Source organism: Gracilinanus agilis, chromosome 1, assembly GCF_016433145.1.
Source record: "Gracilinanus agilis isolate LMUSP501 chromosome 1, AgileGrace, whole genome shotgun sequence".
NCBI classification, from domain to species: Eukaryota; Metazoa; Chordata; class Mammalia; order Didelphimorphia; family Didelphidae; genus Gracilinanus; species Gracilinanus agilis.
The window spans coordinates 384,932,823-384,948,338 of NC_058130.1; the positions used below are offsets into that span (position 1 = coordinate 384,932,823).

The 15,516-nt window shown below is 38.2% G+C and overlaps 1 protein-coding gene across 2 annotated transcripts in view; it reads left to right on the forward strand.

Annotated features, from left to right (window-relative positions):
* Window positions 1-15,516, forward strand: part of SLC45A2 (solute carrier family 45 member 2) — a 61,003-nt gene that overhangs the window by 19,897 nt on the left and 25,590 nt on the right. The window contains exon 4 of one of the 2 annotated variants that reach the window (XM_044657789.1): window positions 6,966-7,109. In XM_044657789.1, the coding sequence (XP_044513724.1) occupies window positions 6,966-7,109 (144 nt within the window). Of the gene's footprint in view, window positions 1-6,965; window positions 7,327-15,516 lie in introns of those variants that run through there. The other variant, XM_044657790.1, reaches the window with a different exon arrangement.

Genomic DNA, 15,516 nt, shown 5'->3' on the forward strand with positions numbered 1-15,516 from the left:
TATATATATATACATATATATATACATATATATATGTATATATATATGTATATATATATAGTAGAAATATCAAACATGCCACGTATGATATATATATATATATATATGACAATCTAATCCTTGGTGCCATACTTTCTTAAAACCCTTACCTTCCATCTTAGAATCAATACTGTGTATTGGTTCTGAGGCAGAAGAGTGGTAGAGGCTAGATAATGGAGGTTAAGTGACTTGCCCAGGGCCACTAGGGCTAGGAAGTGTCTGAGGTCCTATTTGAACCCAGGACCTCATTTCTCTAGGCCTGGTCACCTAGCTGTGTATTTGTATATATAAATTTGTATATATTGTATATCTCTTTGTATTTGATTACAAAAGCAGTAGAGAGTCACCGAAGATTCTTGAGAAGAAATGTGCAATAGATGGACCCTTGTACTTTAAAAGAAGTATTTGGATAGATGTTTAGAGGATGAATTGGAGAGGAGAGAACTTGGAAACAGAAAGAGAAATAGGAGGCTATTAGGAATGACTTGATGAGAGTTGATGTCCTGGCTCAGGAAGTGATGCGTATGTGGAGGAAAAGATGAATGTAAGATGTTGTGTTGGAAGAAAATTGGCAAATGATTGGATACATGATGTGAAGGAGAGAAAAGATAGGAACATGAATCCAAGATGGTGAAACATCAGCCAGTCTGGTGGAAGGGTTGGGCTTAGTCTAAGGACATCATGGAGAAGTTGTGTCTGAGATAGATTGGGGACATCCAAGTGGAGATTTCTAGTAGGCAATGGTAATTCAGGACCAAAATTTAGAAGAGAGACTAGAGCTGGATATACTATATTTTATGAATCACAATGACATCTATATACATTAAAACACATTTTTAATTCAGCCTACTGAAGGTATATTTGCTTTTTTATTTAAAAATTGCATTGTGCCAAGCTGTATAAAAAGAAAAATAAATATTGGGCAGCAATCATCTTAGCTCAAACTGAAATTTTATTGTAGGAGCTGTTAATTACAAAATGTCAGGGTCTAGATCAGTTCCAGCTTGGCCAGAGACCTGAGATTTGAACTGCCAAATTCTTTTATAGTTTATGCAAAAAAGTCAAATTACACAATCCCCTCTCCTCCAAAAGGGGAGTGGTAAGCTGAATGTTTCTTCAGAGGAGGAAAATCAAAATATACCCTTTTAGAAGGTTTCTTTCTTCCAGAAGATCAGGTTGTTTTCTTGTCTTCCTGTGAAAGGGGGGATCATGTAGTCCCCCTATCTCAATATAGTAACAGCCAAGGTTATTTCACAGTTTTGAAGTCAAAAGAGATATCGCTTTTTCAAGAAGACTGGATATATTTCAAGACACTAAAGACATGTACTAACTCCCTTTGGCAAAGGTATTTTTGCAAGGTACTTCGAGGGATTTTTAATTTATTATTTTACTCCCAATATTATTGTTGATTACTGATTCTCATACATAATTATTTAGTCAATTAATAATTAGGATTATTCCTTACAACTTATCATTAAGATACTGGTTATTTAATAGGATTGCATGCAAAGGATTTATAGCTTTACAGAAACATAAAAACAGTGACTATAAACTGGATTTTGCTTAATTAGATAATCTTTCACATCTGTACATATCGTTGGAGCTAAATAAGGCTTAACATGGCAACGCTTGATGTTTTTAAGAATCTGTGGACTCTATGGCCTCCTAAGGATCTATTTTTTTTTTACATAGCAAGGCACAATGCAATTTTTTTAAAACCCTTACCTTCTGTCTTGGAGTCAATACCGGGTATTGACTCCAAGGCAGAAGGGTGGTAAGGGTAGGCAATGAGGGTCAAGTGACTTGCCCAGGGTCACACAGCTAGGAAGAGTCTGAGACCAGGTTTGAACCTAGGACCTCCCATATCTAGGCCTGGCTCTCAATCCACTGAGCTACCCAGCTGCCCCCAGACAGTTCAATTTAAAAAAAAAAGCTTCCATATCAATCAGCAGCAGGACTGGATCCATGAGTGGCTGCTGCACTTCTCATCTAGTCTCAACAGGATGATCTAGCTAATAAAAGGAGGGGAAAAAAAAGGATGGGGAACACTTCATTATTCCTGATAGACTGAAGTGTGGAGATGCATTTTTTGAGTTCTTTTTCCTCTTCTTCTCTAAAGCCTTTTACACATAGATATCAGTACAGGCATTTTGGTTATGGCAGAAATAACAACATTGCCCCTCAATACAGATCACTGAAAATTTCTTTTTATTCTCCATACCTCCTGGAAATGATTTCATTAATCATTATTTTTCTTGGTCAGTAAATCCTGGCTACCAAATGAAATCATATGTGTGTGTGACAAGGGCTTTAAAAAGTTTAAAATAACATCAGCCATGTGCAAAGATTTAAACTTTTAAAAGTCTCTATACCATTCCAACAGATGTTAATTCATTTAATATCACATAAATCAACAGGAGATGTGAATCACGCGCATGCTAGGTAAATAGCTCACTGCTCAGCTCTGATGGTTTGGGACGCTTTTGTGTCACCTTCAATGAAAAGAGCAGGACAATGCACCTTTGCCCAAACACCCAAACATCCCTGGCTTCCAAAGTAGAACTCCTGAGAGAGTTGAATCATTCTGTGTGGGAGCCATAGCTAGGTCCAGGAACAATACTTTTTAAAGCAGTTATTTTTTCACAATGAAGAGTGTCTATGTAATTTGAAAATCATGATCCCTTGTTGGAGAGTTGGGTCCTGAATTTTTAGGACCCATTTATACCTCATCTTCAATCCTAAATGCTATTAAATATATCTGTCATTTTAGTGTATGTATGTGTGCTACATTCCCTTTTATTCTTGTTTAATACCCTGTACTGATTCACAGAGTAGCCACTGCAACCTTCATTAGACAATGATTAACAGACTTCGTGGGACTTTAAAATGTGCTGAGAATTATTGAAAAGCTTCTCATGGCTTTATCAAGGAAATTAGGGAGCTAGAGAGGAAAGGGCAATTTCATTTTCATTTTCATTTTCAAAACCCAAAGGAGAGCTGAGAATTTTCATGCCTGACTTACTAAAATAACACGTCTAATTTGAAAGCTCATGTGGGTTTAAGAACAAAAGCAGAAATGGATTTGGGAGAGAGCAAGGAAATGGGCTGAATATTGTTCCCCAGGCAGAAGCCTAAATTAATGAGTGAAGCAAAAGTGAACACCTGTTGTCCAGTTTTAATCTTGAATCTGTGCATTGATTGAAGAAAGGAGCTGGTTTCCTCTTTCACTGCCTCCATTTAATTCCTCCGCATCTTTTGAAGCTTAGCTCAGATGTCACCTCTTCCACAGGCCTTCTTTGATAATGAGCTTATACCTCAAATAGCACTTTATTCTGCAAATCTTTAGTGGACTTAATTGTATGATATTTCCATTATATCTCCAGTTGTATGTGTGATCTCCCCTTTTTGTTCAGTCATTTTCAATTGCATCTGACTGTCAGATGTATTGTTTTTTGGAAAAGATACTGAAGTAGTTCACCATTTCCTTCTCCAGCTCATTTTACGGATGAGGAAATTGAGGCAAACAGTTAAGTGACTTGCCCAGGGTGACACAGCTGGTAATGTCTGAGGTCAGACTTGAATTCAGGAAATGAGTCTTCCTGATTCTAAGCCCAGTATTCTATCTGCTGTACCACTGAGCTGCCCATTCTCTCTCTACTCCACTGTTAATTTCACAAAGACAGGAAGTATGTTTTCTAAGTCTCATCCTTAGACAATGTGATTTGCTCCAAGTAAATCCAGAATCCATGCTGGATGAAAGAATGCATGGACAGAGAAGACTCAGATGCTGAGAGCCTCTTTTGAACTTCATTTTCTGAGCGTCTAGTTGTAACATTCTATGACTGATTTTCTATCATCTCCTTTATTTTCCCTCTTATCTTTCATTTGAACACTGATTTATCTTGGGACTCATAAATACAAATGTATTAATTTGTGGGACATCTCAATAGTAGCCAGTAAGATAATTATAAATTTTCATTACTGTATAGCATGGGGACCTTCCCTAGAAAGACAGAGGTCTGGCAGAAGTATCCCAGCAAAGCAGAGTATAAGCTGGCTCTTAGAATAAAGAAATTAAATAAAAATAAAAATAAAAAATAAATATAAAAATAATTACAACCATGCCCGTGGACGGTACTGAATACGGACAAGTTACTTAAATTCTCTGAGAATTAGTTCCTTCATCTATAAATATGGATAACCATAATGTACTACTACTAAACTTACAGGATTTTTGTCAGGATCAAGTGAGATAATGCATAGAAAATACTTTACAAGCTTTAAATAGTGATATATAAATATTTCTTAGTGACATCATCATCATCATCATCATCATTATGAGATAGAATTTAGGAAGAGTTGGCATGACACCCAACAGATAAATGATGCTTAAGAACAATTTTCACTGCGAAAGTGTGAAAGGAGTTTACATATTTTTCAGCCATTCATGGTACCTTAAAAAATTAAATATGTGCTAGGAGATTAAAAACTTTACCTTAAATGCAGAAAGTCAGAAATATTAAATACATCATTTACAGATCTCAGTACAATAAAATAATGTTCAACAAAGGACCCTTAAAGAAAGAATTATAAATTCATTGGAGACAAAATAACAATCCCAAAGAACAAAAAGAATAAATGATAGAAATTTCCAGCATAGAAAACGACTATAGTGAGACAACATACCAAAACTTACAGAGTGCAGCTAAAGCATTTCTTACAGGAAATCTAAATGCTTTCATTAACAAAAGAGAAAGAACAAATCAATAAATTGGGCATTCAACTAAAAAAAGGATAAAATCCAGACAAAAGATGAGTTTCCAGTGCAGTGGCAACAATAGTAGCAGACATGCTTACAGGGTTCTGCCACAAGTGGGGACTAAAAAAGCTACTTTTGTACTCATTGAGCATTATGTATTCATAATAGCAATAGATAACATTTTATGGGGCTTTAAGATTTGGAAAGTGCTTCTTATATATTCATTACCTCTTTGAAACTCATATTAACTCTGCAAGTTAGATATTACCAACTTCATTATCTCCATTTTGAGGATTAATTATTCATCAATTTGTGAAATTATTAAATAGGACAAGCATGGCTGGTCCTTTGAGTACTCACCAGGAGAAATTGTAATGACAAGGGGAAGTAAAGTTACAATAACATTTTAATAAAACACAGAGGGTATAGGGGGCAAACAGGCATGGAAAATGCAGAGGCAAACAGAGGAAAGGGGTGCAGAGGCAGATGGTGTGGAGATAGGGACAAGGTGGTAAAGGATGATAGGGAAGATGATGGGAAGGGAATGAGTCACTTACATGGTGGTGGATTGGAGTTTGGAGCACTTGAGCAGCATGGACTTTTAGGAAATAGAAGAAGATAGGAGTTTGGGATCTTGTTTTTATAGGGCGGGGGAGGGAACAGACTGCTTCTTATCTGTGCCACCCTTGAGCTTCGTGAACATATCCAGATCATCTCCAAGTTGTAAAGTTAACATATCCATGCCATCTCAGAGTTATCAGTACCACTTTATGTTCTGCTGCTCTTTCTGTGGATATCTGCAACTCATCTGAGATTTATATATCATTGGTTCAATTAGATGGCTTCTTCTGAATGAGCACATATCTCCAGGATGTGATTTTTTTCTTTAATATATGATACAATTTATAAATAATCTTCCTTTGATCTTTGGGATGGCTTATACATGACTTACAGATTCCCTTTTGCAATCTTACTTCCTACACTTGCCCCTTAATGCTGACTACTTATAAATTTACTTATCATACTACCTAGAGCCAAAGTGAGATCGAAGGAGACCAGAACAAGCTACAATTTTAACACAGAAGATGAGGAAATTAAGGTTATTCAGAGATTGATCCTTGGTTGTTACATCACTAGTAAAAGTCAGAGGCTATGATCTAGGATAATTCTGAGGGATTTATGGTAAAGAATGCTACCTACATTCAGAGGAAGAACTACAGGAGAGGAAACACAGAAGAAAAGCAACTGCTTGAACACTTGAGTTGATGCAGACATGATTGGGGAATGTTGACCCGAAAGGACCACACCAATGCAACTATCAATAATATGCAAATAAGTCTTGATTGATGACACATGGTAAAACCAGTGGAAATTCGAGTTAGCTATGGGGGGTGGAGTTTGAGGGGGTGAAGGGGAAAGTAAAAACATGAATCATGTAACCATGGAAAATGTTTCTAAAAATAAAAAAAATTAATAAAAAATTTTTTAAAAATTAAAAAAATAAAAGTCAGAGGTGAGATTTCAATCTAGGTCTCACCTGAGTCTAAATTCAGTGCCTTGCCCACTGCCCACCTTAGATTGCCTCACATATCACTTGCATGTGGGAAAGGGGTCTTACTATTAGTTATCCTGTTGAAAGCCTCAATTATCTTTAATCTTTGGAATGCAGGGAAGTGTTTTTTTAACCCCTTTCCATTTTACAGATGAGCAAATTAAGCCTTAAGAAATTAAGTGACTTGTACAGGGCCACATAGCTAGTGTCCAAGACAGGATTTGAACCCAGCTCTTCCTGATTCCATTGTGCCATGTGCTCCTTTAGGGGTGTTTCATAGACATAATGAGTTATTTAGATGATGCTGTCCAAAGAAAGTGCCTCTCATTAGAGTTTGCACCAGCACATCCAGTATATAACAATCAGTCTTCCAGATTCTGAGATTTACAAAGCAGTGTGCCACAATTGAATGAGTTATTAATTTAAACTCATATGCCTTGGTTTGAAGACTGATTCTACCATTTACTCTCTGTTTGATCTCGTGTCTCAAGTTTTTTCATTTACAAAATGAGGGGATCGGGCTAGATAATCCTTAAGGCCCCATAGGCTTAAAATCGATGACCTTATGATCCTATAAAAGCCAACTTTTGTTTCATGGTTTGTCTTTTATCTTAGACTCAAATCAAGATGACCATGAGGTCTTTGCTGAAGGCCATTCTGAGCATGCCTCCTCATTACCGCTATCTCTGTGTCAGCCACCTCATTGGATGGACAGCTTTCCTTTCCAACATGCTCTTCTTCACGGATTTCATGGGACAGGTAACACCAACATTCTCTCACACAGATTAAACAGTCAGCCCATTTTGCTGAGCTCTTACAATGTTAAATTTTACTGAGATGTAAAATGAGAATAAGACATACTTCCTACTCTCAAGGAATCTTCTGGGGAAACCACTTCAAACAACACAGAACAGTACTGTTAATAATCCACCCACAAGGCAAATAGTAAATCCAGTTTGAGGTCAGGGTAAAATAAAAAAAACAAAAACAAACGAACTTCATCAAAGAATGAGCTTGAATTAGTGAAAGAACAAATGAAGGGAAAAAGCAGTCTTAAGTGCTTACAATGTACATTGTGTGAAGTGCTGGGTACAAAAATACAAGCTAGCAAGACAGTTTCTGCCCTCAAGGAGCTTACATTCCAATAGGGGAAATACAACACATCTCAATAGTCCAGGTATTTTGAACAGGAATGCCACAAAGATAATGTTTTGAGTCAGAGGACAATTGTTTTACATATCCTTCCAGGAATAGTAATATTTATTCAATTAGTGTCTCAGAGCTAAAGTTGGAAAATGAAGGGAAGAACAGAAGAGAAGGGCACATGCTCATTAGCATGGCATGAAGGTGGTCAGGAAGTAGCCTAGTGGTTCTGGGGTTGGGAAAGATATGATGAACACTCATCAACTAGGACCCAGGAAGCAGGAACTTAAGTTCCAGGTCTGAGGTGGAGGTTGGAGCATAGGAACATGGAAGTTTGAGAATGTCTGAAAAATAGCCAAAGTATCTATATACAATTTATCACATTCTACATGCTGGATGTGCCTGAACCCTCTGTGGGTGATATAATCCCTACCTCTTTGTTTCTCTAAATCAGTCCTAGCTGTGGACAGCTCCCAGCCTCTTTCAGGTTTTCCTTCATTCAATGCAGCAGAATCTGAATGATGAACACTATTTCTCTTCAAAGGATCATTCTTAGGCTTTATGAACAGCAAGGGAAAACCCCTCACTATCTCCATGGTATGAACATGGTGATTAGGCTCCCAGATTTTCTCATCTAGGAAATATCCTTCCAAATCTCATTAAGAACTTGAGACAGTCCCAGTGTCTTTGTGAGTCTGAGATCACTTTGATGAATGTGGATATGCCTGTTGATAACTTTTACCGCCTCAGACTTTCTTTTATTTTTTTTTCAATTACATGCAATAACAGTTTCTGACGTTTTGCAAATAAGATTCTTCTCTTTCCTCCTCATGCCCATCCAGGTGGAAAATAGTCTGATAGAGATTATACCAGAGCTTTTATACAATACGTATCACCATATTCTCCATGCCATGATAGAAGATACATGTATTACAATACAATAAAAAAACTCACAAAGGAAATAAAGTGAAAGATGGCACACTTTGATCTGCAATCAGATTCCAGTGTTGATGGCTTTTTAAGAGGACATAGATAGCTCCTGATTGCTTTTCAGAAATTGGTGTTGCTCTGAAAGGGATTGGCAGACTGCAACTTAACAGGATGAATTCTGGTCGGAGGAACCACTGATTCTGTAGCAAAATAAGTCTGCTTTCACCTTTTGGCCCTTTTCGCATGTTTCTTTTTCTTGGAGTACAGTTGCAGGTAGAAAAAGGATTTCTTTCTTTCTTTCTCCTCTGCCAATGACCCAAGGAATAGTCAATGATGACTTGAGAAAGAATTTTCCCATCCTAAGAGATGACAACAGGTGGTTCCTGTAAGAACAGACATGCTTGTCTACTGGTCAGAAAGGGATGATTCATGGACAGTTTCCATATACCAAACTTCTGGGGAACAGGTGAGGAATTCTTATTTCCTAGGCTACCTATCTCAGAATCTAGTCTCCCATCCAGAAAAGAGAAATTTCCAGAATGAATTCAACCTTGGGAATTGCCTCTTGAGTAACAGCAAAGTTCAAGAAGTTAAAGATCTAACTTTCTAGAGAGAAGGAAAGTTGCTGAGCAGAATTCCCCTCGGAGAAATAAAAAGGATTGCTCATGTGTCCTTGTTAGCCAGAGGATCAATAAGAGTTAAAGCCATTTTGGAAGGAGGGGAAGATGGATTAATCAATCAACAAACATATATCAACTCAACTGCCTATTATGTGCCAGGCCCTGGAGATACAAAGGCAGAAATGAATTAGTCAGCCATCCCAATGAGTTTACAGTCAAGTAAGAAATTTCCATTGTAAATCAGGACTTTGCCATTTTCATTTTCACTGAGTTATTTAGACAGTCAGTGCAGGTTTGATGAGAAAGAGATTTGCTCTCTAATAGCTCCAAAGTGTGTTTCCCTTCTAGGGGAACCAAAGCCTTAAGGGGAGCATTGTAATACTAAATTTTTGTACTGATCTTTTGGGAGCAATAATAAGGAGACTGGAATGTTAGGGTGCTTGTTATTGAGCTGCCTTAAAATGTGATTGCCTTCAAGGGAATCTCAAACACTGGATAGCAGTATGAGTCAGGTAGGGATTTGTGGGATCCCATAGGAAAGTGGGATTATTAAGGGTTTGCTCTATTGGCAATGCTCAATTTAGTGCTTTTTCTGAAGGGAAGCTTATGAGGCCATTTGTATGTTTATGTTTTCTCTTTCTGTTCATGGACTCCTGTTAATCCTTTGGATCTTCTGCATTTTCTCTGGAATTAGATAGAGGCCATTCTCTGCCCATATATACTTACTTCCTTTGGAACTTATATGGGAGTGCTTCTACCCATATCAGTGGAAAAAGAGACATAAACTATATTTGGGATTCTTCTTGCTGTACAACCTCTTCCATGATGGTGTGAGCCATTTCAACAAGCATATGACTCCTTGTTAAAGTCTCATTTGTTATTGGTTAACAGAGGATCATCAAAGTGATGTAGCTTCATTTTCTGTAACTTCATTTATCTGACATTGGTAGAATTTTAATATATGCATGGGAGAAACCTCAATGGAGTAGAGCCATTAAGTCTATGTTTTGCACTACTGAGTACATATATTTTTGTGATTCAAAAAAACACAGTGGCAGCTTCTATTCTCTGCACCCCTCAGTCAATTATGAGACTTTGAAGATGTGGTCTATAATGTGGAATCATCTCTGGAAAATATATCCCTTCTCTTCAGACATTTTTTAATCAAGGAGTCCTTCAATGCTTAGGTAATTCTTATGAAATCTTCTAGAGGTATGAGTATAGATACATGGAAGAGTTGAAGAAAAATTGGACATATGGGTTGGTAGTTGTAAATATTTTCTTAGTAGTCTATTTTGAGAAGTAAGAAGATTTATGATACTTTACATTGAGTACATCAATGTATCTCTCCTGTTTGAGAAATATTGAAAATCTATTTCAAAAATTAAAAAAAAGTCTATTCCTTTATGTGTTTTTTTCAAACCTTTCCTTCTGTCAAGAAGAGCTTGGCAGTTGGAGTTAAGTGACTTGCCCAGAATCATACAGCTAAGATCCCTTTGTGTTTTTAAATTTGTGTCACCTCCAGCATGAATTTCTTGTGTGTATATTTGGACAGGCTCAGCTACTTTTTCTATTTCATCTTCTTAAGAGTCATTTCAGCTAGGTTGCATAGTGGATAGAACAATGAACTTGGAATCAGAAAGACTTGAGTTCAAATTCTCTCTTAAACATTCCCTAACTATGTGGTTTTGGGCATACAGTTCTCTGCCTCAATTTCTTCATCTGTAAAATGGGGATAATAATAGTATCTACTTCTCAGGGTTGTTGTGAGGATGAAATGAGAAAATATTTGTAAGACCCCTCCTGTGCAAGTATTAAAGTGCTATTTAATTATCAGTTATTATTATTATTAATTTCTATTTCTTCATATGGAATATTGAATATTCAAGTATCACAGTTGAAATGTGGTGCTGATGAGAATAGGTTACTATGGAAACACTGACAAATCTATTCCAGTTTGTACTTCTTTATTGCCTTTTCTCCAGTTTCATGCATAAATGATCTGGGCTTGATCTGGCTAAGTTTGAGTCTCCTGCCAAGTTTTCTACAGGATCATTTTTTTTCTTTCACTATTTTTGTAAATATATTGCTCCTAATATTCTTTCGTCTCTTTGAAAATAAGCTTGACCTTAGTGCCGTTGGGTTGGGGAGAAGGCTAGGATCCAGGATCTGGATCTGGGAATTCATTGGTATAGGAAATTGTTCTTTACCAATGAAGATTGGTACTGTCTCTTTCAGAGAAGTAAAGTCTTAGGAGAGTCTTAGACTGTAGCCTTAGAGAGTTGCCTAGACCTGTCTTGCCTAAGGTTCCACAATCAGTATGTCAAACATAAGACTCAGGCCTTTTTATTTCCGAGGTTGGATCCCTTTTACTTCATCTATCTGTGCTGATTACCCTACCTCTTTTCTGTCTCTGTATGTGCCTTTGTGTGTAACAGAGTAAGAGAGGCAGAGAGTTTGAGCTTGGGTGTTCATTTGCCATGAGTGCACTTAGCTGGGTCTATGTATGGACATCCTGAGCTTATTATTGGCATACTAAATCCATGAAATATGTCACAGGGGAACTTGCCATGAACTTTTCCATCTGTATAGTATCCAGGTAGGTAGATGGGAAAGCTCCACTCCAGCTTCCAGACTAGGGAGGCATTAGCTTATTGGTTGCCACGACTTGAGAAAATGCTCTATTGAAACATGGAGCCAGCTAAAGAAGAGTATACTTCTGGTTTAATTTCTAAGAATATGAGATGCTCTTGAAGTGACTCCTTTTTCAAATCATATATTTTTGATCTGCTCTGGAGAGTTATCATGAGAAATATGAAAAAGGTCTGTGTAGAGGACAGAGAGGTAGTTGTTGACTTCTGATAGGATGGCTCTATTGTCCTTCTCAGGTTTTAGGTCAATAAATTTTCTAGTAAAATAAAAGTTATAGTCTAACCAGCTTATTTATGTCCAGGAATATCTGAAGAGGTACCCAGGTGAATTAGTGCTTCTGCTGCCCATTTTGTTCTAAAGAGGGCTTGTACCAGCTATTTTTAAAATTGTAAAAGCATCATTAGGAAAAGCAAAAATTCAGGGGACACATGACAAACTAGAATGGAAGGAACAGATGGATTTACAATACCCAAATACTCTTTTTTGCAGCAATTGTCTGATGGGTGTTTGAGCAAGTTTGTGAGGAGGTGTAGTCTGGAATGAAAAAGGCAAGAAGTAAGTGGTGACTGCAGCTCTTGAGAAACTATGGTGTGGTGAAAAGGGCAATGAGATTGACAAAAGAAAATTTGGGTTCCATTCTCAACTCTGCCACTTACTGTGTGCTTCTCAGCAGGCAAGCCACTTTTCTCCCTTGCTTTCAGTTTTCTCATCTGTAAATAAGGGAGTTGGACTAGGTGATCTCTCAGGTACTTCTATTCCAATATTCTATGGTCTGATGAATTTAAAAAAAAACACTACAAGTCCATGTTTGTTGCAGGTGTACCTCCTATTTATCTATTCTTTTCATTCTAGCTTGTCATGTATCCCCTGAATTCCAGCTTTTCCCGCTGATGCTTTTATAACTTTTAAAATAATTGATATAGGCTCCAGGGGGCTGTTTGTAACAACATGGTATTCTAGGCAGGGGTTTGGGAGTAAGTAAAATGTTCTAGCTGATTGTACCAATTTCAGCGGGTCGTGAAACACTGAACTCACAGATGTTTGGAAGACTGCTGTGGTGTGACAGGGCCCAAGGAGCATTATGTGACACTCAGATGGTCTCTGGATGCTTAAGTTACTGCTTTCCAATCCTTCCCCCACCCCTTGTAGATTCAGATCAGGTCGTAGATAATAGAGAGTATTTCCCAGAAACACTAGAATAGGAAACCTCTCATTTCTCCTTTTGGGCCCCCATCCCAAATTTGGTGAGGCTCTTACTGGACAACATCATTTGTAAAGTTTATGTGACTTACTTTTTAGTGGCCACTAAAACACAGCAAAGTAACTAACAGCTAGGTAAAATAAAGCAAGGGCCAGCTAGATGGCATAGTGGATAGGGTGTCAGTCCTAAAGTGAGGAAGACTCATCTTCCTGAGTTCAAATCTGACCTCAGACTCTTACTAGCTGTGTGACGCTAGGCAAATTTGCCTTGGCTTCCTCATATATAATGTGATCTGGAGGAGGAAATGGCAAATCACAGCCAAAAAACTCAAAATGGGGTCACAAAGAGTCAAAGGCAGCTGAAAAATATCTGATCACAAAGTAAAGCAACTTAATGGCATAATGCAGAGAATACTGGGCTCAAAGTCAGGAGGACCTAATTTTAAGTCCTGCCTAACACACTTATTAGCTGTATGATCCTGGGCAAATCACTTAGCACTTTACCTGAATTTCCTCATCTATAAAATGGGGATATTTATCACAACTGCCCCACAGGTTGGGGTAAGCATCAAATGAGAACATGTAAAATGCTTTTCAAACCTTCAAGTGTCATATAAATGCTCATTATTATTCTAGCTGTACCATAGCAACAAACATAGAAAACATTTCCATTAGCCAGTGTAAAGAAGCTACTTTGCCTAAATCATTTCCTTACCTCTTCCTAGACCTCAAATTGGGGAAGTCATTAAGGAAAGGGATTGAGAGTTTGGAATTTGTCAAGGTTAGCCCAGCAAGCAAGTAATCACAGAAGATGGATGGAGAAGAACCATTAGAAGTGGGCCCTACCTTCTGTTTAGTCTTCCTGTTGGTGCAGTTTTCATAGTAGCCATCAGGCCATTTCAAGCTCCATTTGGTCCTGCATCCACCAAGATGTCTGATTCCATCCCAATGGTCATTCACTTTATTAGTTCTTTCCCTCTGGATCTCAGCTGTAGTCACTATCCATAGTTCTCCAAGGTCCCCCTTAGCTTGTTAGCCACTGTTCCCAGCTTGGGGAATGTCAGACAGGGTCAAGGCTGCAGTGCTTCAAGGCTGTGGCCCATTCCCACCAAGAGCTCCCCATTTTAGAAGTCTTTCTGTTTCTGGCCACTTGGTAGGGCTGGCAAAGAACCTCTGGCCAGAAGGAAGAGTACAGCATCCCTGCCCATGAAAAATCACACTTTCTGCTTACAGAGGGATTTTAAAACAGCCCTGAACACTTTCCCACAGCATCTGTTAGTGTTGACATCTCAGAATGCCACATTTCAGCTGGAACTAAACTAGACTGCAAATGAGAATGGGTCTCTTAAGGGTAAGGTTCTGCATTTTGAGAAGAGAATTCCTGACTTTGAGCACAGCTGGATACACTAGGGTAGGGAGATCTGGCAGCTCTATAGGTAACTCATAGTGACAAATCAGAGATAGGTCCAAAACCCAGTGCTTCTTCTCCATCCCATTTTCTCCTATTGTTTGCTGGGCTGATCTTGGTAGGTTCCAAACCTTCAATCTCTTTCCTTACTCTTTACCCAAATCCACTGACTGGGAAGAAGAGTTAATGAAGGGAGCCAGCCATTCAGGCAAAAGTGGCTTCTTTGCCTACCTGAAAGCTTCCCTGTAGTTTCTTTTTGTTTGTTTTTAATTGTTACAGCTTTTTCAGTTAGGTTTCTGTATTTTAATAAACCATGTGGTTACTAAAATATTCAACCCGTGAATGAGTTTTTTTTTTAACATTTATTAATATTCATTTTTTAGAAAAGTTAACATGGTTACATGATTCATGCTCTTACTTTCCCCTTCACCACTCACCCTCCCCCCACCCCTGGCCAATGTGCATTTCCACCGGTTTTAACATGTCTCATTGATCAAGACCTATTTCCAAATTGTTGATCATTGCATTGGTGTGGTCGTTTCGAGTCTACATCCCCAATCATGTCCGCCTCAACCCGTGTGTTCAAGCAGCTGCTTTTCTTCTGTGTTTCCACTCCTGCAGTTCTTCCTCTGAATGTGGGTAGCGTTCTTTTCCATAAATCCCTCAGAATTGTCCTGGATCATTGCATTGCTGCTAGTACAGAAGTCCATTACATTCGATTTAACACAGTGTATTGGTCTCTGTGTACAATGTTCTTCTGGCTCTGCTCCTTTCGCTCTGCATCAATTCCTGGAGGTCTTTCCAGTTCAAATGTAATTCCTCCAGTTTATTATTCCTTTGAGCACAATAGCATTCCATCACCAGCATATACCACAGTTTGTTCAGCCATTCCCCAATTGAAGAACATACCCTCCTTTTCTAGTTTTTTGCCACCACAAAAAGCGCAGCTATAAATATTTTTGTACAAGTCTGTTTATCTATGATCTCTTTGGAGTACAAACCCAACAATGGTATGGCTGGATCAAAGGGCAGGCATACTTTTATAGCCCTTTGAGCATAGTTCCAAATTGCCATTCAGAATGGTTGGATCAGTTCACAACTCCACCAGCAATGCATTAATGTCCCAATTTTGCCACATCCCCTCCAGCATTCATTACTCTCCCCTTCTTTCATTTTAGCCAATCTGCTAGGTGTGAGGTGATACCTCAGAGTT